Source organism: Leishmania martiniquensis, chromosome 26 (genome assembly GCF_017916325.1).
Source record: "Leishmania martiniquensis isolate LSCM1 chromosome 26, whole genome shotgun sequence".
NCBI classification, from domain to species: Eukaryota; Euglenozoa; class Kinetoplastea; order Trypanosomatida; family Trypanosomatidae; genus Leishmania; species Leishmania martiniquensis.
The window spans coordinates 878456-904956 of record NC_090161.1 but is presented as its reverse complement, the minus strand read 5'-3'; the positions used below and the strand labels follow the sequence as shown (position 1 = coordinate 904956).

The following is a 26501-nucleotide window of genomic DNA, read 5'->3' as shown; positions in this document are numbered from 1 at the left end:
AGACACAGACACGAACGCGAATGCACACGAGAAAGTTCGCGCAATGCTTGCTGGCGCCGCCTGTGACAGAGTTACTTTTCTGCGTCAAAGCGCGCGCCTACCCTTCAATACAGCCCAGAACACGAGGGAGGCACGCAGTGAAATTGTGCGAGAGTGACGGAAGAGGGTGGAGGGCGCGTTGGAAGAAACACAGCTGATGAAGGCCCGTGAAAAAGGAGGACCGTGCAAGAAGGCGAGAGAGGGTTCGTGACCGTGTAGAGAAGCTGTATGTGTGTGTGTGTGTGTGTTGCGCACGCACGCGCGAGCTCTCTCTCTCTCTTTCTATGCTGCCCCTCCAACAGGCGTCTTTGGTTATTACTCCTCGTCGAACTCTGTGCCTTTGGCGCCTCTTTCCCCCTCACCTTACTCTGCTAACTGTTATTTCGGCGACGGCTTGCGGTGAATGGGACAAAGAGGCGGCCAGAAGGCAAAGTGAGCGTGTGAGGAAGAGAGAGTGAAACAGAAACTGTGTGTGTTGTGTTGTACGCGGGTGGGACTGCTGCTCGTGTATGCGTGTGTGTGTGTGTGTGCGCAGATAATATCGTCATGCATGGCCATAAGCACCCAGCAGATGGGGCGAAATAGAGAAAGAGGAGCACAGAAAAGGGGGATAGAAGAATGTTGTATGGAAGGGTCATCGCAGAGACACACGTGCGTGTGTGTGGGTGTATGTGCACACCGACGTAATGGATCAAGAACGCTGCCAGACGAACGCACAAGGCTATGGCCTCTCACACTCCTGTAACACAACTGACCCACGGCAACGTGCAGGTGCACAGAAAAGGCCCGTGTGCACGTACACGCGAAGGTGTGCGCATGTGTGTGAGAAGAGTATTCTCCATCGTTGCCCGACATCTTTCATTTTATCCTCGCATGTGCGCACCACTGTGGCCGCATCTCCCCCGCATCCAAGTGAGTGCAACATATGGGCCACCGTGGTGTCTCCCGACGTGCATGAGTGTTCGCATGTGTGTGTGGGTGTGTGTGTGTGTGTTGGGGGAGGGGTAGGCGATGCCTATGCGGTGGAGGAGAGGAGAGAGGAGGATACAATGTGCGTATCAGAGGAGGACGAGATGCTCGCCTACGCGCCTCACACCGTCAGCCTGAGTGAGGCGGAAGGAAAGGGTAAAGAGTGAACCGGAGACGACGGCCAGTGATGGCACAAGCGCACATCGTACGCGATCCACTAACGCCGCATACACTACAACGAGGACAGCGTACACACACACACACAGTGGCCACCACAACTCTTCTGAACGCACACATCGAGATAAATGAAGAGCGCCCTTACGAGTTCTGCGATGCGCCTAGCATCGCCAGCTGCCGGAGCATGTCCTCGCCAGATACCACAGATGTACAGCCATACATCACTGACTTGCGCGGCTTGCTCGCCTCCCATGCCTTCAGGTTGTCGTACTCTGCCACACTGCCTCCGCCGAGGGCGAAAACAATCGCTTGCGAGAAGACAGCTTCGCGCAGGTTCACCGACTTCTTCGTGCGGGGGTCGTACGCCTCGACGGTCTCCAGCAGCTTCGCGCGCAGGTTACCAGAAGCGCCGCCGTTTCCGCCAGGAAGAACAGCATTCGTCGGACTTCCATAAGACGCGCTAGCAACACCCGCACCACCGCTGCCCAGCGCTCCCGGCACGGCGCCAGGTCCGTCCTGCATGAGCGCATCTACGAGCTTCGTAAGCGGCAGCATCGTCTCTGCCTTACTCCCCAGCGAGCTCGCAATATTCTTGGCGATCTGCTGCGCAAAGCCCCAGCCAAAGCCCTGCCTCAAGTTCGGTTGTGCCGCGCTGGGACTCTGCGGCGTCAGGGTCCAACTTCTCAGGTGCTTCAGATAGGCGAGAGCGGGAAAGTCTGCCGCCCCCTCGCTGACGGCGCCCTCGTGGCTCTGCACACACCGGAACTCCTCCTCTTCCGCGCACATGAGGTAAGCGATGAGGTAGAGTCGCTGCCGGTCCTCTTCGGTGCCGAGGTTGTTGACCAGCAGGTTGTGGAACTCCTCTTCGTCGAGGCCCTCCTGCTGAAGGATGGCTAGCTCAACACCGTGGTAGTGATCCAGGTGCCTCGAGCGAATCTTGCTAAGGATGCTAAAGGCGAGCTTCGTGTGGGCGTCGAGATAGCGCTTCCGCTCCGCCAGCGCAGGCGCACTCGCCAGCAGCTTCGACATATCGTCTCCGTCGCCGCCGTCTGCGAACCCATCCACGGCACCGCCAGGCGCCTCGTGTGCCAGCGCGGCGTACTCATCCTTGTAGCGGCGCAGCGCAGCTTCGATGTTGCCGCCGACAGTCCCGAACTCGAGGCTGGCGTTCTCACGGTAGACATCGTCCTTGTCAGGGTCCACCTCAAGCACCTCGTCCTTCCCGTCGGGGGTGGTGATGACGCACTTATTCAGCCGCATGCCGCCAATCTCAACGAGCAGGCCGCGGTACGTGAAGGGGTGGTGCAGCGCTGTCGCGAGGTCGCTGGAGCGATCAACGATAAGAAGCAACGGCCGCCCCAGCACCGAGGAGGGCGCGGGTGTCAGCTGACGGTCGTTCAACGCGTCATTCAGGCGCACAGAGAGCCGTCGAGCAACCTCCGCCGCGGCGCCAGAGCGTGAATGCACCAAGATAGGCAGTACCTGCAGCGACAGGCATACGTGGGAGATGCCCAGAACAACCTGATTCACGTGCGCCTCGATTTCGTCATCCTTCGCGTTCGTCTTGTTCAGCAATGGGAAGGAGTTGCTGAGCATGAGGGAGAACAGATCGTTCTCCAGGGCCACGTAGCTCAGTGTACGGTCGTATACGTGAATGTGCCGAATCGACTCCAGCGGCGAGGCGCTAAGCTGCTGCGCCAGCGATTCGAGCTGCGGCCGTGGGATCTGCGTCGTAAAGTTGATGTAGACCCACTCGTACAGGCTCTGCGCGCAGTCTTGCGCGATGCGCGCAATGTTCTCCTCGGTCGGCGCGCAAAAATAGATGGCCGGGGCTCCCGGTACCGGGTCACGGTCCGTGGCGATGTGCAGATACAGGGTGACACCAAGCTCGCGCAGTTGGCCGACCTTTAAGAGCGGCGCAATGATGTCACGGCCCCAGTCGTCGAAGATGAGAAGACGCCATGTTGTGATCACCGGCTCAGCAGAGGCGGCGACGGCCGTTGAGTACGGCTCGGTGACCAGGTGGCCCTGCTCATCTAACGGCACCGCCATCTTGATCATCTCGGCCAGAACGGCCTCCTGGCGCTGACGAAGCCAATACTGGCCCGATGGTTGCCGCGCCGCCAGCGATCCCGGTGTGCCGGCGAAGACACTGCCAGGTGGACGAATCGACGGGCCGCCGGCGCCACCCATGAAAGAGTTGGATGTGGTGAACATTGCCGGTAAGTAACAGTGAAAAGAAACAAAAACGCGCTGGAGACGCAAAGTGGGCAAGACAAAGCAAGCGAAGGCGAAGGCTGCGCAACAAGAGGAGGAAATGAGCGGCCAAAAAGGGGTGGGTCGAGCGCGGTGCAGCTCTGACGATGGCGGAGCGGCGGACGATGATGCAGGCCGAGGGGGTTCGTGCTTCCGGGTGAAAGGGAGCGGAGTCGAAGAGCAGTCGGTGGCAGGTGTCACTGCTCGGCTTACCGTGAGGCACAGGCACGATCAGGTAGAGATCAAGCTACATCCAAAAGAAGAATGACGCTGCCCACCACAGGAGCACCGCCGCAATGTATCGGATGCGACGATGGTGACGTGCGCGTGTGTGTGTGTGTGTGTGTGTCGTGGAGCCGTCGCTTGTGCTGGTGGACGAGTAGAGGAGGGCGTTGGATCCAGAGACGCATCCGAGAAGCCGCCAGAAGAGAGAGAGGAGAGAGAGAGGAGGAGGGGGGCACAAATAAGCAAAAGAGTACAACGCGAAAGGGGGAGACGAAGCGGAGGGGTGTGGTGACGGCTATCGCATTTCCGTGCCGACTTCCGTAGTGGACTGGGGGGAGGGAGGGGGCACAGACTGAAGGAATGCCACCCCCTCCCTACCTCTAAACAGAGGCACACGCACGCACTCGTACACGCACAGAGAGAGAGAGTCTGTGATCACCACATGAAATGGGGAGCCAGTCGATGTGCACAGCAGACGCAGTAGTAGACAAAGCAGCAACAGAAGAGCGTGCAGTGCAAGGAGAAGGCGCTCCACTTTGAGCTACAGTCACATGCCACAGCTCTTAGAGCGTTCTTCTCACCCCCACCATCACCACCACCACTCCCTTTCGAGCCCTTGTCGACGCAGGGAAACTCCTCTGGCGGCATCCTTACCTGTTAAGAAAAACTAATGTCCCAGAACTGGCGAGGCGTACTCTGCGAGAGAGACGGCGAGGGGGGCGACAGCGCTTCATCAGGTTCGGTGGTCGCTCTGCGGCGGCGGGGAGAGGTTCCCAAAGAAGCTGGGGTCAGTAGCCGATACGCCCCACGCACAGCGCCGAAAACCCGCTCAGCACGCGCGGCGTCCCTATTCCGTTGCTCACGGGTCCGCACGCAGCCACGGGGAGCGCGTTCCTCCTGGTGCGTTGTGCACTGACCACTTTCGCTTTCGGTGCGAAGCGCAGCCGCCGACCCGCAAGGTCGGTCATTATCTATTTCTTCGCACACACCTCGGCCCAACTCAGCGGAAGCGCTCCAAGCAACATCCGCGCCGAGCGACGGCAAGCCCGCTAACGGCACCGCCACGAGAGCACGATCGCACACGTCAACGCGGACCTCCTCGTCACCCACTTCCCGCAACCGCTTGCGCGCGTCACAGAGCGGCCGTTGAGCCTCTGCGAGCGCAGCACTCATCTTACGCATAGCACGAGTTTGCTTACCCGCGCGGCGGGTGCACTTCGAAAGCAGCGACGAGGAGGATGGGGGCGGAAGGGCCGTGATGGTGGCAAGTATGTCTGTGGCAGTTAAAGTGTGCGCCGGCTTTGGTGGTGGCAACGATGGCGCCGGAGGAGGCCGTGAAACGTGCGTGACGCTGACCGCTTGCAGCGCTCCCTCCTGTCCGCCGCTCGCTATCGGCGCCAATGGCGAAGTAGCTGTTTCCATGCGAGTTTCCCACTGTCGCGCTCTCGTTGGCTCATCCCCGCCCTCGTCACGGTCGCCGCCGAACAGCAGACCAGGATGAGGAGTGGTTGCTGGCGCGGTGGGATTCAACATTGTCGGGGCGGCGGAATTCCCATCGGCGCCACCAGAGGCATTGCCACTGTCGCCCGCCGCAGGGTGGCGGCCTGCCTGCTCGCATTCATCCTCACAACGGCGATGCGCTTTGACAGGAGGCGGCGTAGGGAAGTACGTCCCCTCCTCGTCCACGTCGCCAACACTTGAGCTCGGAGTGGCACTAAGTGGCTGAGAGAGTCGGTCGAGCAACGACTTCACGGTCGTCGGTGGTAGAAAGATGTCTTCAGGGAGTTCTTCTCCTCGATCAGCATGGTCATTGCTCTCCCGCGTTTTGACCGTGGCGGCTCCGTGACGTGCGCGTGGAAGGACACAGGGAGACAATGGGCTACAAGGCTCGGCTTTCGCCACACCCGGCGAGGGTCTGCTTGTCGTCGTCGCCGCCGAACGTGTCGATGCGGTGGGAGCGGATGGTGCTGGGGTAGCCTCGCCTGTCTCTTCCTCGCTGTAGCCGCTCTTCGCACCCTCCTTTATCACGTCCCGCTCCTCCATCGTTTCCCACGCCGCGGACGAGACTTTCACAGTGAGTGGTGTTCGTGTGGGCAACGGCAGCCTCACTGCCGTACGACTCGCACCATTCGTCTCGCCCATGAGCCTATCCGCCAAACCGCAGACATGAGATGGTGTTGTCGAGGAGTCGGGTACTCCGGTGCCCCACGAAGTGCTGCAGCTGCCCGTGCCCGCCGATGCCGTCGACACCTCCGCCTCACCACAAGCCTCCGTGACGTGCTGCTTGCATGGGCTCACTGATCGCCGCGGTGGAGACGGTGGGCAGTAGCAACGATCGCAGAAGAAACACGCGCCCCGCCGAACCTGGACTGCGCCGAAATGCCGTGCAGCCGGATCCGTAGAAGGGTCGGACCCCTCTTTGGCAATTCTGTGTGGTGTTGGCGCGCCTACGCCGCCACTCTCTATGGCTTCAGTGGTCTGAGAGCCGAACGCGGAAGAGATCGCGCCGTAGTAACCAGTGGACGGAAGGTCTTGCGTGGTCCCGCTGGTTAGATTGCATGAGTTGCTGCCAGTGATACCGCCTGTGCTGCCAATCACGCCGTCCCATCGCCGACATAGGTGTCGCTCAAGTGTCTCGCGCAGAGCCGAGTACTGCTCTCTCGCAGCTGCGGAGAGGCCCGCTCGAGGTATAGTAACGCACCGCATCATGATCTGCATCTCCGCTTGCAGGTGCATCGCCTCCTCCCTCCCGGTACCTGAGGGACAAGCGATCACGGCCGGCAGTACAGCTCGCATTGCGCCCTCGGCGGGTGGAGCCACGACTTCCGTGGCATCGCCACCTCCGCGCGCCACCGTCAGCGCCCTACCAGCGACACCTGCACTGTTGCACACGGACATGACACCCATTAAGGCCTCCGTAAGTAATCGCAAGCGGACCAGCACGCCCAGTTCTGCTTCTTGCGCTATCCGCAGCCGCGTCTTCGTCGCCCGCAGGTTGCTCTGCGCGCCTGTGCCCAGCGGTGGAGGGTGCGCAAATGTGCTGCACATATTAGCCTCCTCCACGAGAAGGCTCTGCTGGGGAGCTGCAGTGCCGTCGCTCAGTGAGCTCGACATCGGCCGCAGTGCCTCGGCAGCAGTCGTGGGATGATGCGAAGCAAAGCTGCCAGCGCCGCGCGAGAGAAGAGAAGCCGAAAGCGGCGTCTCCATCGAAGTGGGAACGTCGCCGTTGCCCTCGCTGGGGTGCGACATGACGGCACTGCACAAATGCGGGGCAAACAAAAATGGGCCACGGGAGGGGGGAAGCGATTTTTCTGTGGGTATTCGTCCTTCTCCTCATGCGATGGCACCACCGGCCCCGAGCTCTCGCTTCATTGCACCCCCACCTCCACCCCAAAAAAAAAAAATACCGTACGCCCCCTGCTACCACCGCTGCAGATGGCACCGGACAGGGAGGGAAGAGGAGAGAGGTGTTCGTGGCACTGGGGACAGACCGCCGGCCCAAAATGAAGTGCGCATCCGAAGCCTTCACCGTAGGAGAGCAGGGACTCCGCCAGAGGCAGGCCCACATGTACGAGCACCAAGAATAAGAGAAAGGGTGAGAAGATGTAGCAGAGTGCGTCGTGAAAGAGAGGCGTGCATTGGGGCACGCAGTCGCCTCTGCCCGGAGACTCGGGAGCAAAGGTGAGGAGAAGAGTCGCGCAACAGCAGCGCGAGGGAGACGGACCTTGCGGGCATCCGATGTCGGGGCCCCACGCTGCAGAGCAAGTGGAAATGAGCGCAACAGAAGAGCGGTGCATGGTCTGCACAAAGAGAGAGAGCAGAGAGCGCCACACCACAGCTATTTCCTCCCTCAGTCTCCTATATCTCTCTCTTTCCCCTCTCCCCCTCCCCCTTCTCCCCAATGCATATAAAGGCACACGAGTACACACATATGCATCGAAATATGTATTTATGCGTACGCTCTGGGGAAAGGGGGAGGGGCCCCAACACCGTGAAAGGATGCAGAAATGAGAGAAGAGGCGCATCGCCGCCCTCCCCCCTCCCCGGGGAGGAGGAGGAGGACGGGGCGGCGGCACAGCAAACGACTAGAAAAAAAAAGGAAAAGAGCGCAAGCAGAGGCGGGCCGAGAAGGGGGAGGGGAGGAGGAGAAGGCGGCCGACGGTGACACACAGACAGCGCTCCTCCGATGTGGAAGAAGGGACCTAAAGCACGTCGCCTTAGCAGTGGCAGTAAGGGAAGAGGGGGGGCGCGGAGGTGAAAAGACATTGAGCGAGAGAAAGAAAAGAGCAAGACAGCAGCAACTGCATCCGCGCACCTGCACAACAAGCTGCCGCAATTTCCTCGCCTCTCCATTTTTCTACACCCGATACAGTCCCTCGTAGGTTCTTAACCTGCCTTTCCGGTCCCTCACCCTGAGCACTCCGCGCATCGTTGTGTGCTCGTCATCACCACTTAGCGACACAGCTGCAGATAGGCGTACGCTCTTCTTATTTCCTCCCTTACCCTCGCTCTCTCACTCAGTCACGTTCTTCTAGATCTTGACGGCGTACACGCGCTTGGGGAACCTGTGCGCGTAGCGCATCTGGCGCGGCGTCTTGCGGTTCTTCTCGTTGTCCTTCAGCGCAAGGCGGCGGCGGTGCGTCAGCTTCGCGCGAAGCACTTTCGGCGTCTTGTTGCGCATCTTGCTGTCCGAGTAGAACTTCTTGAGGTTGCTGCGCTCGTTCTGGTTCAGCACCGTCAGGATGCGCGCAATGCTCTTGCGGATCGGGCGGATGCGGCCCAGGCGCGTCTCGGCGCCGCCCGTCTGCTGCACCACGCGTAGCTGCGACAACTCCTTCTTGTACTCCGTCAGCGTCTTGAGAAGCTCATCCTTGCTCTTCTCGCGCAGATCCTTAATCTTCATGTGGTGAGACATGGCTGCGGGTGAGGTAACTCCACGTGCGAACACTCTCTGAGTCACACGGATAAAGGGATGGGGACGAATAGCTCAGATGAGAAGAGGCGGCAAACAGGAGGGAATGTTTGCGCAGTGTAATGAGGCAGTGTCAGCACAGCGCCATTCATTGAGTCGCAGGGGTAAGCCGGACGGCCCGCGCAGTCGACGATTGCACACGCGCGGAAGCACACAGAGGGGATACAGTGAAAACGAGGAGGGAAAAGGGAGGAGAAAGTTGGGTGCAAAGTGTGGCGTTTGAGCAATGATCAGTTGGGCCAGGTCAGCAGGCAGCCCCGCGTGCACCAGGCCACGCTCTAACTCATGCGCAGTGGTCCGCGCATCATGTCCTCTGCAGCTACAACGGCACATCTTCTCTGCGCATGGCCTCCCTCTCGAGCTGCTTCGTGCGTCGCAGGGGCAGCTACGTGTGACCTGACCATAGCTGCCGACGCCCAGGGCACAGCAAAGCCCCAGCGAAAAGAGGACCGAGCCGTGGCAACAAACGCAATGCGCAGCCGCCAACACGCGCACGAACGCCATAAGTTCAGTCCCGGCGCAAACATGAGCCTCACAGCACCTCCACAGTGGCGAATGGCTCACAGCTCTCGTGCGTGCGGCGATACTAAAAAGGAGCCGCGAGTCTCTGAAAAGGGGGGGCCTGCGCGCACGCACTCTTCTCTTTGTGGAAGGGAGAAGGGGGAGGTGGACGTCGATGGCGCTGCCTGACTCACTTTTTTTTATTTCTGCATTGGTTAGTTTGCCGTGTGGTGAGAGTGGAAAAGGACGTGTGAAAGAAACACAGAAAAGAAAAGGACACGAAAAAAAGAGAGCGCGGGGGGAAAGAAGAGGCCGCGGCGAGCGGCAGGGCAGGGCGCGGGGACACAACATACCGGCACTGCCACTGCCAGTGCAGTGGGCCAGCAATGCTATCAGCACGCCGCCAACGGCGCAAAGGCACCCAAAGAGCTCCCTGGAGACGGAGAGTCATGTGGCAGTGTCCAGCGTGACCGTGGCGCAAACAGCGGTAGGTGAAAGAAAAAACAAGATTCGGTAGCGCATTGGCAGCGATGGAGAGCCGAGCACGCATACATCAAGGGAGGCTGAGAAACGGGTGAAGGAGCGAAAAGGGTCGGCACAGCAGCACCTTTGGCACGAAGCTTACCACTTACGCCCTCTTTACCCCTCCATCCCCCGCCACGCCCGCCTCGCACGTCGCACAGCAACTCACCACTCCTACCCCGTCTCTCCTTCACGATCCACCAGACAGTGGCCACGACCATCTGCCTTCATTGAACACATCCGCGATGATACGAGACGAGATGCCGCCCACGAACCCCAAAGGCGCCCTCCGCCTGCGCACCTTAGATCTTGACGGCGTACACGCGCTTGGGGAACCTGTGCGCGTGGCGCATCTGGCGCGGCGTCTTGCGGTTCTTCTCGTTGTCCTTCAGCGCAAGGCGGCGGCGGTGCGTCAGCTTCGCGCGAAGCACTTTCGGCGTCTTGTTGCGCATCTTGCTGTCCGAGTAGAACTTCTTGAGGTTGCTGCGCTCGTTCTGGTTCAGCACCGTCAGGATGCGCGCAATGCTCTTGCGGATCGGGCGGATGCGGCCCAGGCGCGTCTCGGCGCCGCCCGTCTGCTGCACCACGCGTAGCTGCGACAACTCCTTCTTGTACTCCGTCAGCGTCTTGAGAAGCTCATCCTTGCTCTTCTCGCGCAGATCCTTAATCTTCATGTGGTGAGACATGGCTGCGGGTGAGGTGAGCAATATAGAAAAAGAAAAGGCTGAAGCGCGACAAGGCTGAAGTGGAGTCCCTCCTGTCACATGGAGAGGGAGGCGGAGAGCATACAAGCGTTGGTATACAAGCGCATGCGTTGTTGCGTGATGCGTCACAGGAGGGGGTCAAAGTGGGTTCGTGCGGGTGGGCAGAGGAGAAGAGCAGAGGAGGTGAAGAAGGCAGGGGAGAATGCGCCCGACATGCTAAAGAGGGAGAGATCGGAGGGGGGGCTTAGGCCGCCGACATAACTGCTGCTCACTATGCCCGCACATGCGCGCAGAACACAGACGACAAAGGTGTAGGAAAGAGTCAACGGAGGCGAGAGGGATGGGAGGGGAGGGGGTGGAGGCCACACCCTCGCGATGAAGTCGTCGGGAAAGAACAGAAGAGACGAGGCTGACAAAGCGCCAAGGCATACACAGAGGCGTGCGTCGGGACGTGTCCCTCACACTCCACTGCTGCATCGCTGCAGATTATCCTTCAGCTGCGGCGGCGGCGGCATTGCCGCCGGCCCCCTCTCCCTCCCCTCGAAACATTTTACGCTTTGAGCGCATCTGTCCTTCGCCACGCCGTGAGCCGCGCGACTCACACACACAGAAAGAAAAGAGGAGAGCCACGGGCCATAGCGTAGGCACACGGAGGGGGAGGGAGGGGAAGCGATAGTAGCGCGCACACCCGCACACTGCGCCATGCATGTATAGGTGTCTATGTACATCAAGACGAGGGGGGAGGGGGATTTGGCGAAATCCAAAAGCACATACATCTACACGACAGCAACTTTGAAAAAAAAAAGGTGCAGGGACAGACCCTCTGTCCTCTCCGCAGCAGCAGCGGCACCACGACGACCACAGCCACCACCACGATCATCACTCGAAGCAACGGCCGCAGCAACAACAACCACCAAAAGTGAATGGAGGCGGGGCGGCTGGGGAGGGGAGAGGGGGGGAAGGGCGAATGCGAGCAATGAGAACCAGAGCAAGAGCGTGTGAAACTATGGCTTCGAGGCCCTACCACAGAGGCGCGGATGAGGCCGCCGTGCAGATAGCAGCCACGCCAGCTTCACAGCCGTGTCACACCAAACTGCACGATAACGGCAGCGACAGAGTTGGCCTGGGTAACGTAGACCTTGTCACGCCTCGGCATCGGAAAGGTGGACGCTAGTGAAATCACTGCCGATCCTCCACGCACGCAGCCCATCGTGGTATATGGCAGGCTCGAGAACTGGCCACGAGAGCGATGGTACGGCGTCTTGGCAAGCGGCTGCAGCTGCGCCAGATGTGCCTCCACCGCCTTCTGCAGCGCCGCGATGCGCTCATCGCGTTCCTTCTCCTGAGCCGAGAAGAACGCCTCGAGGGTGGCGCGCTGCTCAGCCGTCAGCCTCTTCCACGAAGCCGGCCGACGAGGTGGCCAGGAACCCCCAGCGGCGGTGGATGCCGCACCTTCCAGAACATCTTCTTCCCTCTCTGCGCCCTCGCCGGCGCCCGCCGCCTCATCGTCGTCGACCTCCTCCTCCTCGCCCTCTTCGTCCATGTCGCCCTCCTCCTCGTCCTCCTCGTCTTCCTCCGCGTCTTCCTCCTCGTCGTACTCCTCTTCGTCGTTGTCCAAACGCTCCTCCGCCGCGGCGCGCCGGGCCGCACGGCGCTCCGCTGCCTCCTTCTTCTTGGCAGCCTTCTCCTGTGCCAGCCGAGCCTGGCGAGCCTTCGCAGCAATCTTTAGCTCCTTCGCCTCCATTGCCTTCATCGCAGCCGCGGCAGCTTTGGTGTACACTTTGGCACCGTCCTTTAGCGTCCGCTGCACGCTACGCACCGCCTGCTGCACCTTCTGAAAGTTGTGTGCAGTGTGCTGGCACACCTCCTTCACAAGTAGGCGGTGCTTGAGGCCGTACACATGGCCATGGGCCGCGCCGATGAAGAGTAGCGACGGCGACCCACCTCCATCGCCGTCCACGTCAAGTGGTGCACCTGAGCACGAAAAAGGGGTATGAGGCAACTCCACCGTGCCGAGAGCGCTGTGTGGCGGCACGGTGCGACGCTCCGGTGCCTTCAGGGCAGACTTCCATGCCGTCGTTGCAGCCTGTTGCTGAAGAAAATGCAGCTTGGCGTCCGCTAGTCGAGACGGTGGCATGCCGGTCGCGGCCTCCGGCGAGCTGGGGGCATCGGAAGTGACGCCTTCCTCAGCGGCATTCATGGCGGCGGCGACTACAGCAGCAGCGTCATAGCCGTCGCTCTCCGTGTTGGCTGCCACCTCTGCTAGTTCCTCTGGCGCCTCTTCCACGACCAACTTGTCCGGATCTAGTCCTTGAAAGCTGATGCAGACGCTGCGACGCGCTGTGCCAGCATCATCTTGTGAGCTTTTACGCTGCTGCTGCTGTTGCTGCATCAAGTCTGCCTCCGCGGCGGCCTCCTGCAGCTCAGGCAGCAGCCATACCTTCAGTGTGCAGTCTTCAGAGAGCGACAGGAGGCAACTCGCACCACCGCCCGTGTAGCTGTCCTCGTCGGCGTCCGCGTAGACGAGTACATCCTTCTTCTCAGTTGCCGGCGGTAACGCAGTCGAGGAGCCCAGCGAGACGGAATCGACAGGAACGCGCTTCGACCGCACTACCGGAATGCTGGGCGGGACCGGGACCACCACGAGCGCAGTGATGGCGCCTGTGTGCCCACACAGCTCACAGACTGGACGGCCAGACTCCATGTCCCACACGTAGATGAGTCCGTCGGTGCCGCCAGTAAGGACGGAGCCGATGTTACTCCAGTCGACTGCAATCGCTGTGAGGGCGCCGCCGTTGTGTGCCGGCCAGCTGGAGCGGCGCTCGCCCTCCATCACCGTGAGAGAGCCGTTCTCGCCCCCAATGAAAAGCCGCTGTTGCTCAGCTGAGACGCCCGCCCTGTCTTCCCGGATCATAACACGTAGGGCGAAGGGGAAGGTGCTTGTCTTCACAAGCGCTGCCCGCACCCTAAGCCCGCCTGTGAACGGCGGCGACGCAGCATCCTCGACCTCCTCCAGAGTCCACTGCTTCACAGTGCCATCCAAGGAGCATGTGTATAGCTCAGCGGGCGAAGCAGCCACAATAGCCGTGACCGCTTTTCGATGCGCGTAGAAGGACACGGTTGGGATACCGAGATGGGCGTCCTGGATGGCGTCATACCGCTCCACCGTGCCGTCCTCGCGACCGACAAACAGCGGGACGAGTCCGCCGCCGGACTCCTCAGCGTCGTCTGTGTAGGCCGACAAGCAGCGGATTGTCGCGCGAGATGGCATCCGCTAGAGTGACAAGAAGGGAGAGAGGTATGATTGGGCGTGTGTGTATGTGTATGTGTGTTTATGTCATCGAAGAAAAGCGACACCCCTTCTCTTTGAGGAGGAGAGAGAGAAAGAGAGGAGGGGGCGAAGAAGGCCGCTGTAGCTCTTCACCCGCGCGCTACTGCAAAGATGCAGAGGATCGCCCTTTGTTGTTGTTGGGGGAGAATGAAGCTTTGTCGGCCAAAGGAGCTGCACTCGCGTTGCGCGTGTCGCGTTGCTTTGATGTCCACCGCCTGCCTCCCGTGCCCACAAACATAAACGCACACACACGCACCCTTCTCTTTCTTCCGAGAGGATGCACTCAGCGTTGTTGGTTCGAGCCGGGGGAGTGCGGCAATGTGGACGATAGTGGAGATGTATATGTGTGTGTGTGTGTATGCACGCGAGGACATGCATAAAAGGAGAGGCAAGCAAGGAAAACAGGAGCGGGGCGATTGAAAGAGGGGCATGTGGAGTAGCAGTAAACGGAAAGAGTGTGTGCATGGGGGGGGGGGCACATGCGAATGCCTCAGCTACCGCTGCCCATTCAATCGAGTCAGCATGAGCACAGGAAAGGCAGGCGCACAGCAGGAGCCTCAAGCAGATGGGCCCCAGCCCTCCTCAACCATGCGCCAACCACCATCACCGCAAACCGTCCCCCGTCACCGCCCTCGTGTGCATCTCTCCGTAACAAAGGCGAAGAAGAGGCGAAGGAGGTACGTGAGTAAAAGAGTTGGAGTGGCCCCCTTTCCTCCACACCACATCCTCCTTGCCCCGTCCCCACTGCGTGGCCGAAGCCCTTCTCCACCTCAGAGCGCCACGCCACTCAGCTTTCTTTCCCACTTTACGGCATCGGTTCTCCTTGTGCCCCCGTCTCTGTGGAGAGCGACGCTGCAGTGCGCAACAAGGCGGGAGACACGGCGAGGCGCATGAGTACCCAGCACAAAGCTTAGCACACCACCGAGACGCGCACGCGCACAAAAAAAGTCTAGCTATCCAACGCACACATCCACACACACACAATGACGAGGCGTGCACTCGTCAGTGTGAAAAGTGGGGAAAGCGGCAAGGAGATCAGCAAGAGAGAGAGAGACAGGCAGACAGGGAGACAGGGAGAGAGGGAGGGGGGAGAGAAATCCAGGCGGCCCTCATCCCGCCTTTCATCTGCCAGCACGCACACACATGGTGAGAGAGGGCACGGGCATGGTGCGTATGTCCCTAACCGCTACAGCGGGTACACAGCACGCTCATTTGCGCATGCAAGGGTGTGCTTCCTTCAATCGTCGTAGAGAACCTTGCGGCTGACACGGAACGGCGGCTGTCCCCCCTCCTCATCACGCTGCACAGCAGGGGGGTTTACTCGGATTGGACGGGACAGTAGCTCCAGCCGCGCCTGCAGCGCCGCCCGCTCCTTCGCCGTCAACGGCCGCGGCTTCAACATCAGCTCGGTGTACTTACGAGGGTCAGCGTAGTAGTCGTATTGGGACACGAGGAGGCGCCGATTGTCGTCGCGCTCGACCGACGCCGACGGCGGCCGCCACCCTTTCTCTAGCTTCTTGCAGTAGTCGGCAACTGTGTCAAGGTCGGCGTTGCCGCGGCTGTGGCCACGGGTTGAGGGACCCGACCTAGGCGACGACCCCGCCATCGATCGCGCCGTGGACGCTGGCAGACGCTGATACTGGTAGACCGTCTCCTTCTTGATCTCCTCGGCATCCTTGTCCGTGCCGAAGATGCGGCGCAGCTCTGCCTCCCGTGCCCGGCGCACCTTCAGCGCCTCGTCGTACATGTGGTGGATGTGATGCGCCATCTCCTTCCTAGAGAGGTACCGCGGCGTCTCCTCGACGTCCGGATACAGCTCCTGCTGCAGCGCCGCCCGGTGCTGCTGTCGGCGCAATAGCTCTCCTTGAACGCAGTTATGCAGGTAGGCTTCCAGCTGCGCAGGAGAGCGGCGAGCTGACGGGGTCGGTGGGTACGCCTCCTCCATCGCGCGTGCCTCCGCCTGCTTCTTGCGTTCTACCCCGCCGTAATAGAGACGATTAACCGAGTTGTTCACCATACGTGGGGAGGCGTAGTAATTGACATAGGCCGCCGCCTTTTCGTTGCCGCTGTATGGGTTGGGCATTCGGCTTGCAGCTGCGGTGTCTTGAAAGAGCGCCAGGACAGCTACACAGGAAGGAGAACAGACGAAAGGGCCAAGGCGGGAACGACGGGCTTTGGGCTACGGTATACAAGGTAGCTCTTTCTCTCTCTGTGAATGTGTGTCTATCAATCTATTTGTGCGATCTAGCGGGCTGCGACTGAGCCCAGAGGGAGAGAGGGGGGAAGGGGAGAGGAGAAAGCCACAGCGTATGGCTGCGGATAGGTCCTCCACGACAGCGTAGCCGTAAAAGCGGAGGCGCACGCGCCCACGCAAATGTATGTATCCAGAGCGGAATGGTGGACTGGGGAAAGAGGGAGACGTAAGACGTGCACACAAGTGTATGTATATAGGTGGGCCGATATGCGCGCTCTTCAGGCTCTGCATGCACCCGGCTACAAGCCCCCAGCCACCAAGCTTAGCAGTGGTAACAGTGATCGTGGTAGCCGCTTGGCGAAGACGCTATAGCGGCAGAATCCCAGAGAGTGGTGGCGGAGGGGGGGAAGAAGTCATGAGAGGGGGGAAAAGGGTCGTGGAATGGTTCGCCGAGGAGAAAGGTCAGAGAGTTGGCGCGCACACACACGCAGGCATTTGACGATTCTGTCACTCGCTCGCTCGGAACGGACATGCGCGCACACGTCGGAGTGGGCACGATGGAAAGAGAGGGAGGTAAGAGCGTCGGGTAACGCAGCAGTAAGAGTGGCATATGTGAAGAAAGGCGAAGAAGAGTTGCCACGGGTGGCGCTGTTCGCCCCCATCATCACTACCACCCGATCATCTAGCGTCCTATGCCGAATACTTGCACAGCCTTCACACAAGAAGGCTGTCTCACGGGCACCGCCATTGTTCACCTAGGCAGTGCCCGTGAGCGCTTCTAGCCTTCTCCCCACCACCACCACCCCGATCGCAGCCGCTGTTCATCGTGCTCGTCTTGATTAGGTGCGACCGCCTCGGTTATTGTTACCAAAACAAACGAAAAAAGGGGAAGAGGGTCAATGCGGCGGAGTGGAGGCGAGAGCCAAACAAACCAAGAGCGCGGCCACAGTGTAAAGTGAATGACTGCGGCAGGCACAGAGAGAGAGAGAGACAGACATCTACACGAGGAGACAGAAACAGCGAGAGAGAAACAGAGACAGGCAGACAGACAGACACACACACACGCGCAGAAATAGGACGCACCACATCCAAGGAGAGCCCAGCGAAAAAAATGCACGAAAGCGAACAACGCAGACGAAAAAAAAATAATCTGTGACCACCTGTAGCCTCCACTTCTGACTCCGTAACAGCCGACAACCCTCCCTCCCTCCCTCGCCGTTGCCTTTCCTGCAGATGCAGCGCGTACAGAGAGACACAGCAGCCCAGAACACACGCAGATTCGCTCGAATGCCACTACTCGACAAGCAGAACAGCCGAAGCTGTGCCCCTCCCACGCCTCTGCCTCTCCCATCTTGTCGCAGCAGGCGCCGGCACCCCTTCGCAACGCTTGACAAGGGACGCGACAGGGGGGAAGCGGGTTCGAAACTTCTCGAAAGAAAGAGGGGAGAGACGGAGGAGGGGCAGACGGGCGGACGGGCGGGCGGGCGGGCGCAGTGGGATGCAAATCGGAGAGGCAGAGATCGAGACGTAAGGGGGAGGAAAATATATATATATATATATTTCAAGAGAATCGTTTACACTAGAAAGGAACGGTTGGAGGGGGAGGGGAAGGGAGGGAGAGAGAGAGAGTGGGTCCCGCGATTGATCAACGCTGTGGAAGTGCTGAAGGAACGCCCAACACGCGCGCGTGTGTCGCGTGCCTTCTTGTTCCTGCGCCACACAACTCACACCAGTTGGCCCCCATCCGCAGCAACCAAAAAGGTGCTACAGCGAGCATTCGCCCTCCCCTGTATGATATTCGTCATTACGGTTGCCCGGACAATGCCCCATAATTCAAACAAGCGTGAAAACCCCAACTGCAGTGGGGAAATGCTCTCCAAAAGGGCCTTGAGCGACGCAGGGTCCTGCTCCCCCACCTCTAACCTTGGCATGGACTCCGCGGTGCCCTGCGCTAGAGCGTTCGCCATGCCGCCCACAGACTGCGACAGCGACGGCGTCAGCGGCACCAGCGCCGGCAGCATGCGAGTCGCCTGCGCTGGCGAACTGATGTGCAGCCGCACATACATAGTGCGTGGTATGGCTGTACTGCCGAAAACACGGCGTCCGAACATCGTTCCTATCACTGCTGCAGGAAAGAACTTCAAAAAAAGGGGGAGGCCGAGGAGGTGCGCAGATGTCTCCGGCCCTTACTTTCAACGGAGTGGAGTCGTGGACACTACGAGGGGGGGTATGTGTAGGTGAGGAAGCTGCCGTTGATAATGCCCACTGAGACCCTCAAGCGATCAGGTAGGCAAGCACCAGTGTGTGTCTGTGTGTATGTGTGTGGCCGCGGTGGTGGTGTGTATGTACGCGCCTAGTCGATGGCGGTCACAGCAGAGTGATCCTCGGACGCTGCCTCAAAGCCGCCCAAGAGAAATCTGAGAACGAAAGTGGGCGAAGAAAAGTACGGTGCTGTCGAACGAGAGGAAAAAGCAAAGGCAGAGGGAAAGGGCATTCGTGCACGCACTCACGATCTAGTCGAGGTACATGAGCTGCTGCATTCAAAGTTGGGAAAAGACAGCGTTGCGGCATGGTGAGGACGCAAGCAGGCACGAGTACACAGGCAGATAACAGGAGCGTCATGCGATAGTTGAAAGGGGAGAGGGCGACCTTAGACGTGGGACGCATCTCTCCGTGCAGTTCACCATCACCCTCGATCAGCAAGGCTGTGGTGAAAAGGAAAGCAGAGGGAATGGCGCTAAGCAGAGGGCGGCGGCCCCCTCCTCCTCATTTTTGTTTCTGCACCCCGATGGGGAGGAGATGGGGGCAGAGACCACACAGCGCAGAAGCAGTCGCTCATCGTGTCGAGGGATGAGGCTGCCGCAGTACCCGCAGTGGCAAGGCAGGCGGTGGGCGGACTGGGTCCAACAAGGAATGTACAGAAGGCAGCGACGACACACGAGAGGAGAGTGGGGGGGGGGGGGAATCCAAGTAGCAACCGCAGGAACCGCCTCACAGGAGAGAGAAGAAACGCGAACCGAACAGCTCTATCGAAGTAGCTGCGGCAGTACCCTGGCATGCTCCGTCACTCCTCAGCTCCAAGAGCGCATGTCGACGCACATAAACCCACGGGCAGCTCGTGTACTCGATCATGGGTGAGGGGAAGGAAGGAGAGGGAAGGAGGTAAGCGGGCACGAGTCCAGTCTCGAGCCACACACCCACACATATATATATATATATTCAGAGAAGCGGAGGGAGAGGAGAAAGCAAGTGAAGGCAAGGCCAATAAAGCGCATTGGCGTACACCCACACCCACAATACTTTCTCCCTCATCTTGTGTAGACGAAATATTCACCCCCCCCTCCCACTCTCTCTCCCTCGTACGGCACCAAGTGCATCCTTGTGCGCATCCTCCTCACAGGACAGCGCCATCCGAGTCGGTGTCCGAGTTGGCGATGTGGCGCTCCAGGATGTCCTGCAAGTTTGCCAAGCTAACCTTCTCCGCCAGCTGATTCGCCATCTGCTCCTCAAGTCTCTGCAGCTCGATCTGCAGCTCCTCCTGCATAAGCTGATGGAGGCCGTTGAGCTTTTCGTGCACGGCGCTGACGTCCTCCTTGCGTGTGAGGAGACTGATCATGGAAGACCATATGTTCTCCAGTCGCTCCTCAAGAAGTGTCCGCGTGTAGTACGTTGCCTCCATCGAGTTGACGACCTCCGCTGCCCAAGCCGCTTTCTCATCATCAGAGAGCTTCTCTACACAGCCATTCACCTCACCAGGCTCAGCCGTTGGCACGGCAGTCGGCTTCTGCACCTCTGCACGCACTTCTTCGATGTTCGCCTCCATGCTTCTCACGACGGCCTCTAGCTGCCGCGACAAGTCGCGCTGGTGCGATTCGTGAGCCGATAGTGCGCTTTCCAGACCACAGCGCAGCTCCGACTGCGTCTTCTCCAACGCTTTGAGGCCTTCAGCCGCAGTGCGAAGCTCCTGCTCTATGTTCTCGACGCGGTGGCGGCCCTCAAGTACAGACGAGATGCGCTCTTCGAGTCTGCGCTGGATCTCCTCCACGGCGACCCGCAGCGACCTTAACCCTTCTGTGTAGGCTTGCGCATCCACCGCTGTGGCAGCGGAGGCAGCAGATGCCCTCAGCATGTCCTCGCAGCAGAGGACAGCAGCAGCCGCAGCAGCCTCAATCAAGGTCGGCTTTACCCCACACATCTCTGTGCGCAGCTGCGACGCTACAAAGGCATGCATGCTCCCTTGCAACTGCCCCAGCTGCTGCTGCAGATGATGCACGTCCTGGCGCTGGGCCTCCCTCTCAAGTTCACGGGCACACTCACCATTACTGGAGCAACGGCACGCGCTGCTACTGAGCTGCTCCTGGATCGAGTCAAGTCGCTCATGGCACCGCGCCAGCTCATCAGAGAAGTTTGCCACGGCCGCTTTGGTGGCCGCCAAGCCTGCGTCACCCGCGGGTGGGGACGTTCCGTGGGTAGGAGAGGACAGCAGCTCCGAAACACACGTCTCCACGGCAAGCAGCCGTGCCTCGACTGCGCGTAACGTCGCTTCCGCCTCACGACGCGACGACTCCTCAACGCCAAGGCGGCGTTGAAGCTTTTCGTAGATGGCGTGCACTCCCTCCGCGTCGAGAGCGGCGGAGGAGGTCGGATACGCGTCGTCCGTTCTAATCTTCGGCACAGTCGCAGCAGTGCCCTCGTTTCGTATTGCTTCAAGATCGGCTCGCACCGCCTGTAGTGTCTCTGCCTCCATTCGAGTCACCTGCGCGCAAAGGCGCTCCACTGTTTCCGTCAAATGGGCAACGCTCGCACTTCTACTCATTAGAGCGCCGTCGGCGTTCGCTCCAGAAGAAGCAACCCCATTCTGAACTCTCGCTGACGGCTCTACTGACGGCGCAGCCGCAGTTGGTGCCGCTGCTGCATCACACTTCCACTTCTCCAAGCAGGCGCGCACCTCCGACAACTGCAGTGTCATCATGCTTTGATAGCGGGAAAGAGACTGCTCCGTTTGTAGTAGCCTCTCCAGCGCCTCCGTCAGATCGGCGCCTAGCTTGAGCGCTATGCGCTGCTGGTCCTGCAGCTGTGCTTCCATGTCATAGCCGCTTCGTGCGAGTTCGCTGCTCCGCTGATCAACACCAATCACGTGCTCACCAAGCTCTAGCAGCCGACGCCTGAAGTCGTCTACCGCCTCCTCGACCTCATGAAGGCGTTGCACCACTGCGTTAGCAGAGGAGAGGTTTCCACCTTCAGAGTCCGTGTGCGATCGTTCAGCGCGTGTTGACAGGGTCTGCAGGTCTAGCTCGATCCCCGCCACACGGCGCTTCACCGCCTCCACCTCAACCAACGCCGGCGCTGCCTCTCGCAATGCTGAGTGCGACTGCAACTGGTGCGTCACCTCATCTTTCACTGTCTGCCGCATCTGATCCATCTGTTGCGAGATAATGGCGTGTGTGTACTTGGCTCCGCCGTCCACCTTCGCAGTCAGCTCGTTCAGCTGCTGAGACACGCGCTCAAGCACAGGCGGCGACGCGTGCGGCTGTGTGTTCTGCGGCACAGCCGCCGCAATCTTCTCCTCGATATCCTTCACGAGGGTCAGCCGCCACGTTTCCCATGCTGCTGGAACCTCAGTCTTTGTGCCGCCTTCAGGTGGGTTCGCTTGCACTACTGAAGCAGCAGGCGCGGAAGAAGGTGCAGCAGCGGTGCCGCACCCCTTCTGAAGCCCCTCCACAGCGACTGAGAGATTATGCACGATTTCGCATAAAGACGTAACTTGCCTCTCCTGCTTTCCATGCTGCTGTGACGCGTAGCCTACAATCGTACCGATGCGGCCCAACTCGTTGTGTAGCCAATCATTATCCTCCCCTTGCTCAGCCCGCATTGTCTTGAGAGACGCGGCAAGGTGCTGCACCTGAGCCTGAAAAGACGCCACGGTGTCTGTTACCGAGCTCCTAACCGCATCCAGGGAATCCTGAGTCTGACGCTGCTCCTTCTGATGGTCGCGGCGAGCCACAAAGCTGGAACTAAACTGCTCCACCTCCGTCTCCAAACTAGCAAGGCGCGCAGCGATATCTTTGATCTGCTTCACGCCACGTTGTGCTACCGACTCGCTCTCATGGTTTGCAGCTGTCAGCTGCTCCGTGAGGCGTCGCTGCTGTTCTTTTACCATTCGCAACTCCTCAGCCAACTCGTAGCATCGCTGCTGCGTTTCGGCCTGGTCCCCTTTCACAACGCCTCGAAGTTCAGCATATAGAGATTTGGCTTCCTCTCGTGCTATGGACTCGCGCTCAACACAGGCTTCTTCCGTACGCTTCAAACGCGCTTCTAGTGCGGCGTGATGAGCAACGCACAGCTTCTCGAGCTTCTCCACCGTATTAAAGCACGATGTGAGACGATCTGTGCTTGTCTTTCTATCCGCCTCCAGGACCTGCGAAAGCTCCCCACATATGCCGCGAATTCTGCTACTTTCCTCCTTTTGAGAGGTGGAGGCCTCTTGAAGAAGCCTCAAACTCTTCTCCAGGCCACTTTGTTCTGCCCTGTAGATGTTCAACTGATCTTTGAGAGCTTTCTGGAAGTCTGTGACGGCTGCTAGCGCAGCCGCATTGACCAGCGATTCTGTGGACTTTTGGCCCACGGTGTAGGCATCTATGTGATCTCTGAGCAGTCTCTCCGTTGTTTCCGTTTTCGTGTTCAGTGTCGTGACAAGTCCTTTCAACTCGCCAAAGGCGCTGCCGGTACTGGCGGAGGAGAGGGCAACTTGTGACAACTCTTCAACCTGTGCAGAAATGTGCTGCATCTTGTCCTCAAGTCGTTCTGTCTTCTTCCGTAGAGATTGAAGCTGCTCTGCATGCCGCTTCTCCGTCGAGTGGAGAGCAGCTCTGGAGGCCTGGTGGCTCAGGGACATAATATTACGCGTGTTGTCAATGTCAAGATCTGCCTGCTTTTGCATTACTCGACGGAGCAGCAGGTTGTTCTCCTTTTGCTCTCGTCGTAGTGTCTCCATCATGGCACGGGACGCTTGCGCTTCGTCATTCAGCTGCTTCATGAACTCGCGCACCACAAATGGAATATTTACCCATTCGTCTGCGTCGTCCAGCAGAGCGCGGCGGCCCTCGTAGCCTATCATGGTTCTATGAATCGTGTATGATCTCTGTGCCTCCCTCACGCCCCGGGCGCTACCTGGTATCTCTCGGCCTTAAAACTTGTACGGTCTAATGAACCGTGAGCCGTGCGCAATAGGCAGCACGAAAAAAAAACGGTAGGAGAATACGCAGTGTGCTCGCTGTTGATCCCTACTTGGCTTGTAAAGATTTCTATAGGGGAGGTTGCTCAGTGAAAACTGAAAAGATCAGAAACCTAATAATTATAGTGTGCACACGCACACCTACGCCCAAAGCATACGCGAGAAAACGCAAGCAGTAAGGAGTACAAGAAAAAAAGCAGAGAAGTACCAGCGAACTACAAGGCCTCAGCTGTTGGTGAGGTGTTTAGAACGAGATCAGGAGAGTATCATGCGACCGAAAAGGTCAATATGGTGCAACTTGCGCAGCACCGCACATGACAGGTAAGGCAGCCCCGCCCTCGCACGCGTGATATAGGCTGACGAATGAGAAATGCGTAGCGTCCACGTATAAATTCATTTCCTTCTCCGATCTGTGCGCGCTTCTCGGTCAGCACTGAGAAGCTGCGAGAGCAGGCTAACTTCTTGTGGGGCAAAGCAGTAAATTCAAGGAGCACTCATGACTTCGGCATCATGAGGTCTCCTCATTCGCATGCACATGTCAAACAACGACAGCGAGCAATAAAAAGGAGCGATCGCACCAGCTAAGACCCCAAACCTCGCACTTGGCCTAGCATACTGCCAGTCCCACCTAAACGGAATAGCCACTCTCGGTTATCATCTTCATATTGTACTTGCGAAAATATGCCATATAATTCCAAAACTCGAGCGGGTTGATGGCGTAGTACACCTGATGATCCCGTACATCAGCAAAATGAACATTTCGGAGAGGTGGGCGCACCCGCGCCATATCTAGCATGAACTTGAACTTGTAGTACCAGTCCTGTTTCCTCAGCAGCCCAGGTACATACACAAGACTGTGGACACCGTTGTAGTTCTTCACTTTATCTTGCGCTCGATCGAGTGGTCTGAAAGGAGAACCGTTTCGGCCTAGAATAGCGGTGACACTAAGAGCCACGTCCCTGTACTCTAGGACTGTTCGCAGGGCAACATAGCCACCATTGCCTTTGCCGAAAAGATGCACTTTCCCATTCTCGACGCGGAAGTTGTCCATCACCCAATCGCAGAATCTTGCAACCACGCCTTCCACAGGAATTTGGAGATTATGCCGGAGGTTCACAACGGGAGATAGAATTACCCATCTTTGTTGCGTCATCAATTCGTAATGAGCAGGGCGCTCGAAGAAGTTGGCGCACACATCCTCGAAGTCTCGAGGAATTCCGCGGTGGTCAGGCAGCACAACCATGTATGGGTATTCGATATTCGGCTTCCAATCTGGTGGTGCCAACATACTGTATGCAATAGGTGATGGATCGGCGTTAATGTCGAATGCACTGTGATCGACGCAGTCGGCCTTCCCCTCAATAATCTTGAGGCTCGTCGACATCGGATAAAGCGCCCGAAGCTCAAATTCGTTTGGGATAATGTAGTTTTTCGGCAGTCGCCTGAATGATGTTTCGTTTGGGCAGTACTCCATCTCCGGTTGAGGAACGCGAACAATGTGTCTACGTTTGCGGAAGCTCACTTGATCTGGTGTGCTGTCCTTTGTCTGCGAGCCTATAAATGGTCCATCCTGCGAGTACATGTACCGGAGCTTGCATAGCTCAATATACTCTATGTCCCTTTTGTTCATCACGCTCACATCCTCTGGATCGACAGTACTCTTTTTCAGCGCATCCCCAGCTTTGTTCTGATACACTGTCTCCTTCACGATTTCAGCGGGCTGCACCACCCCTTGCTCGCACTGTCGTTGATCCACAGCAGCGAAGTCTGATATTTTGGATGTATGAGTGCTTCTGCGGGTCGATAGTGCACACGAAAGCGCAAGGTGCGGCGCGCGGCGAAGCATGGCTAGCGATTTAGTCATTTCTGTGCACCCAAGAAAGCCGTTGGGAAAGCGATGGGAGGGCAGGAAAGCAATCGGAAGGTTTGTCAAAAGGTATAGAAGTCCACGGAAACCAGATGGAAGGGAATATCATGCTAACGGCAATTGCCAACGTTCGATAATCGAGCTGGCTGCCTTCACTTCAACACTTCTTGGAGCAAGTTGTACTACGAGCAGGGTGAGAGCGTAAATATCGGGCCTTGCTTTTGGCTAAATGTGTAGCTCATGCGAGAACCCTACCATGCTCCCTCCCTCTACAAGATAGAGTCCTGTCATGTTTTTGTTGTTGCTGCTGTTTGTTGCAATCATTGCAATCGGAGAGGGTTGCCTTTTTGAACGATAGTTGGTATACAAATGGATGACATGCGCAAGGACACTTGTGACACGTGGCGAAAATAATATAGACGATACTAGGCTGCCGAGAATGACTCCTTACACAGCCACCAAGCAAACGAAAGGGAAAAAATCAGCGACTACTTCTTCCAATGTAGCGTATAAAGATCATTACGTACACCTTTCAATATAGGAATTCGGTTGCGAGCGTCTGAAACCACCCTAGGGTCCACCTCGACATCAAGGAACCCCTCCTTTTCATCGAGCTCCGCAAGGATGGTACCGAGGGGATCTACCACCATGGAGTGACCCCAAGCCACGTAATCCGCAGACGTATCGCGTGCAGGGGAACACATAAGCACGAATTGCTGATTGTCGACAGCGCGCGCACGGGCTGACAGCGTCCAGTGTGCTGGGCCTGTCACCATATTGAAGGCGCCTGGGTATACTATGAAGGAGGTTCCTTGCTCGGCGTATCTCCAAGCCATCAAAGGGTATCGAATGTCAAAGCAAATACCAACGCCGAACTTTATGTGCTCATCGAGCGAGATGGCCGTGGCATCATTTCCAGGGCTGAGAACTTCACCCTCATCGAACCGAACGGTCTCAGTGTTGATGCGGAACAAATGCACCTTGCGGTGAACGTGCTTCAGCGCTCCATCTGGTCCAAAAGTCATGCTCGAATTGAATAGTTTTCCCTCAACTGACTTTTCAGGTACACTACCTGCCACGACCCAAATGTTGTTGCTTTTGGCACACTGTGACAGTGCATCAAATGTTTCGTTGCCTGGCACAAGAGCCTCAGAGTACTCGTCGAAATATCTGGTGCCGTATGGGCAGTTAAAGCACTCGGGCAAGACAGCCAGCTTGCTACCCCTCTTCGCAGCCTCAGTGATCATCATGACCGCCTTTCTGATATTCGCTGCCTTTTCGTGGGTGACAGCCATCTGGCAAAGAGTCACTGGCAGAACAGAAGCCATTTGCCCCAGCAACGAGTTGATGATAATTTTTCCTTGGTATTTGAGTTCTTGCTTTGGTAGGAATAGCGAATGAGGGGGAAGAAGAAGCTTTAGTAAAGGCTAGCGGGTGCGCATGGAAGGGGCCCCCGCCGATGGTGGGTGGGCCCTCGGTCGCTTCTCCTTTGGCAGTGGGGGGTTTCGGT

The 26501-nt window shown here is 58.4% G+C and overlaps 10 protein-coding genes across 10 annotated transcripts; all 10 read right to left on the bottom strand.

Annotated features, from left to right (window-relative positions):
- Positions 1-1326: 1326 nt before the first annotated feature.
- Positions 1327-3402, bottom strand: LSCM1_04251 (uncharacterized protein; the record flags this gene model as incomplete). Its single annotated transcript, XM_067321764.1, has 1 exon — positions 1327-3402. One exon carries the CDS (start codon positions 3400-3402, stop codon positions 1327-1329), a length of 2076 nt encoding a protein of 691 aa, XP_067177995.1.
- A 921-nt stretch (positions 3403-4323) lies between these two features.
- On the bottom strand, positions 4324-6915 carry LSCM1_04250 (uncharacterized protein; the record flags this gene model as incomplete). The annotated part of the gene is made up of 1 exon (XM_067321763.1): positions 4324-6915. The coding sequence occupies one exon, from the start codon at positions 6913-6915 to the stop codon at positions 4324-4326; it is 2592 nt and encodes an 863-aa protein (XP_067177994.1).
- A 1282-nt stretch (positions 6916-8197) lies between these two features.
- Positions 8198-8581, bottom strand: LSCM1_04249 (uncharacterized protein; the record flags this gene model as incomplete). The annotated part of the gene is made up of 1 exon (XM_067321762.1): positions 8198-8581. The coding sequence occupies one exon, from the start codon at positions 8579-8581 to the stop codon at positions 8198-8200; it is 384 nt and encodes a 127-aa protein (XP_067177993.1).
- Positions 8582-9963: 1382 nt separating this feature from the next.
- On the bottom strand, positions 9964-10347 carry LSCM1_04248 (uncharacterized protein; the record flags this gene model as incomplete). Its single annotated transcript, XM_067321761.1, has 1 exon — positions 9964-10347. One exon carries the CDS (start codon positions 10345-10347, stop codon positions 9964-9966), a length of 384 nt encoding a protein of 127 aa, XP_067177992.1.
- A 1090-nt stretch (positions 10348-11437) lies between these two features.
- Positions 11438-13636, bottom strand: LSCM1_04247 (uncharacterized protein; the record flags this gene model as incomplete). The annotated part of the gene is made up of 1 exon (XM_067321760.1): positions 11438-13636. One exon carries the CDS (start codon positions 13634-13636, stop codon positions 11438-11440), a length of 2199 nt encoding a protein of 732 aa, XP_067177991.1.
- A 1297-nt stretch (positions 13637-14933) lies between these two features.
- On the bottom strand, positions 14934-15779 carry LSCM1_04246 (uncharacterized protein; the record flags this gene model as incomplete). The annotated part of the gene is made up of 1 exon (XM_067321759.1): positions 14934-15779. One exon carries the CDS (start codon positions 15777-15779, stop codon positions 14934-14936), a length of 846 nt encoding a protein of 281 aa, XP_067177990.1.
- Positions 15780-17614: 1835 nt separating this feature from the next.
- LSCM1_04245 (uncharacterized protein) lies at positions 17615-18001 on the bottom strand (the record flags this gene model as incomplete). The annotated part of the gene is made up of 1 exon (XM_067321758.1): positions 17615-18001. The coding sequence occupies one exon, from the start codon at positions 17999-18001 to the stop codon at positions 17615-17617; it is 387 nt and encodes a 128-aa protein (XP_067177989.1).
- Positions 18002-19284: 1283 nt separating this feature from the next.
- Positions 19285-23007, bottom strand: LSCM1_04244 (uncharacterized protein; the record flags this gene model as incomplete). The annotated part of the gene is made up of 1 exon (XM_067321757.1): positions 19285-23007. One exon carries the CDS (start codon positions 23005-23007, stop codon positions 19285-19287), a length of 3723 nt encoding a protein of 1240 aa, XP_067177988.1.
- Positions 23008-23752: 745 nt separating this feature from the next.
- LSCM1_04243 (uncharacterized protein) lies at positions 23753-24970 on the bottom strand (the record flags this gene model as incomplete). Its single annotated transcript, XM_067321756.1, has 1 exon — positions 23753-24970. The coding sequence occupies one exon, from the start codon at positions 24968-24970 to the stop codon at positions 23753-23755; it is 1218 nt and encodes a 405-aa protein (XP_067177987.1).
- A 509-nt stretch (positions 24971-25479) lies between these two features.
- Positions 25480-26319, bottom strand: LSCM1_04242 (uncharacterized protein; the record flags this gene model as incomplete). Its single annotated transcript, XM_067321755.1, has 1 exon — positions 25480-26319. The coding sequence occupies one exon, from the start codon at positions 26317-26319 to the stop codon at positions 25480-25482; it is 840 nt and encodes a 279-aa protein (XP_067177986.1).
- Between the last annotated feature and the right edge of the window lie 182 nt (positions 26320-26501).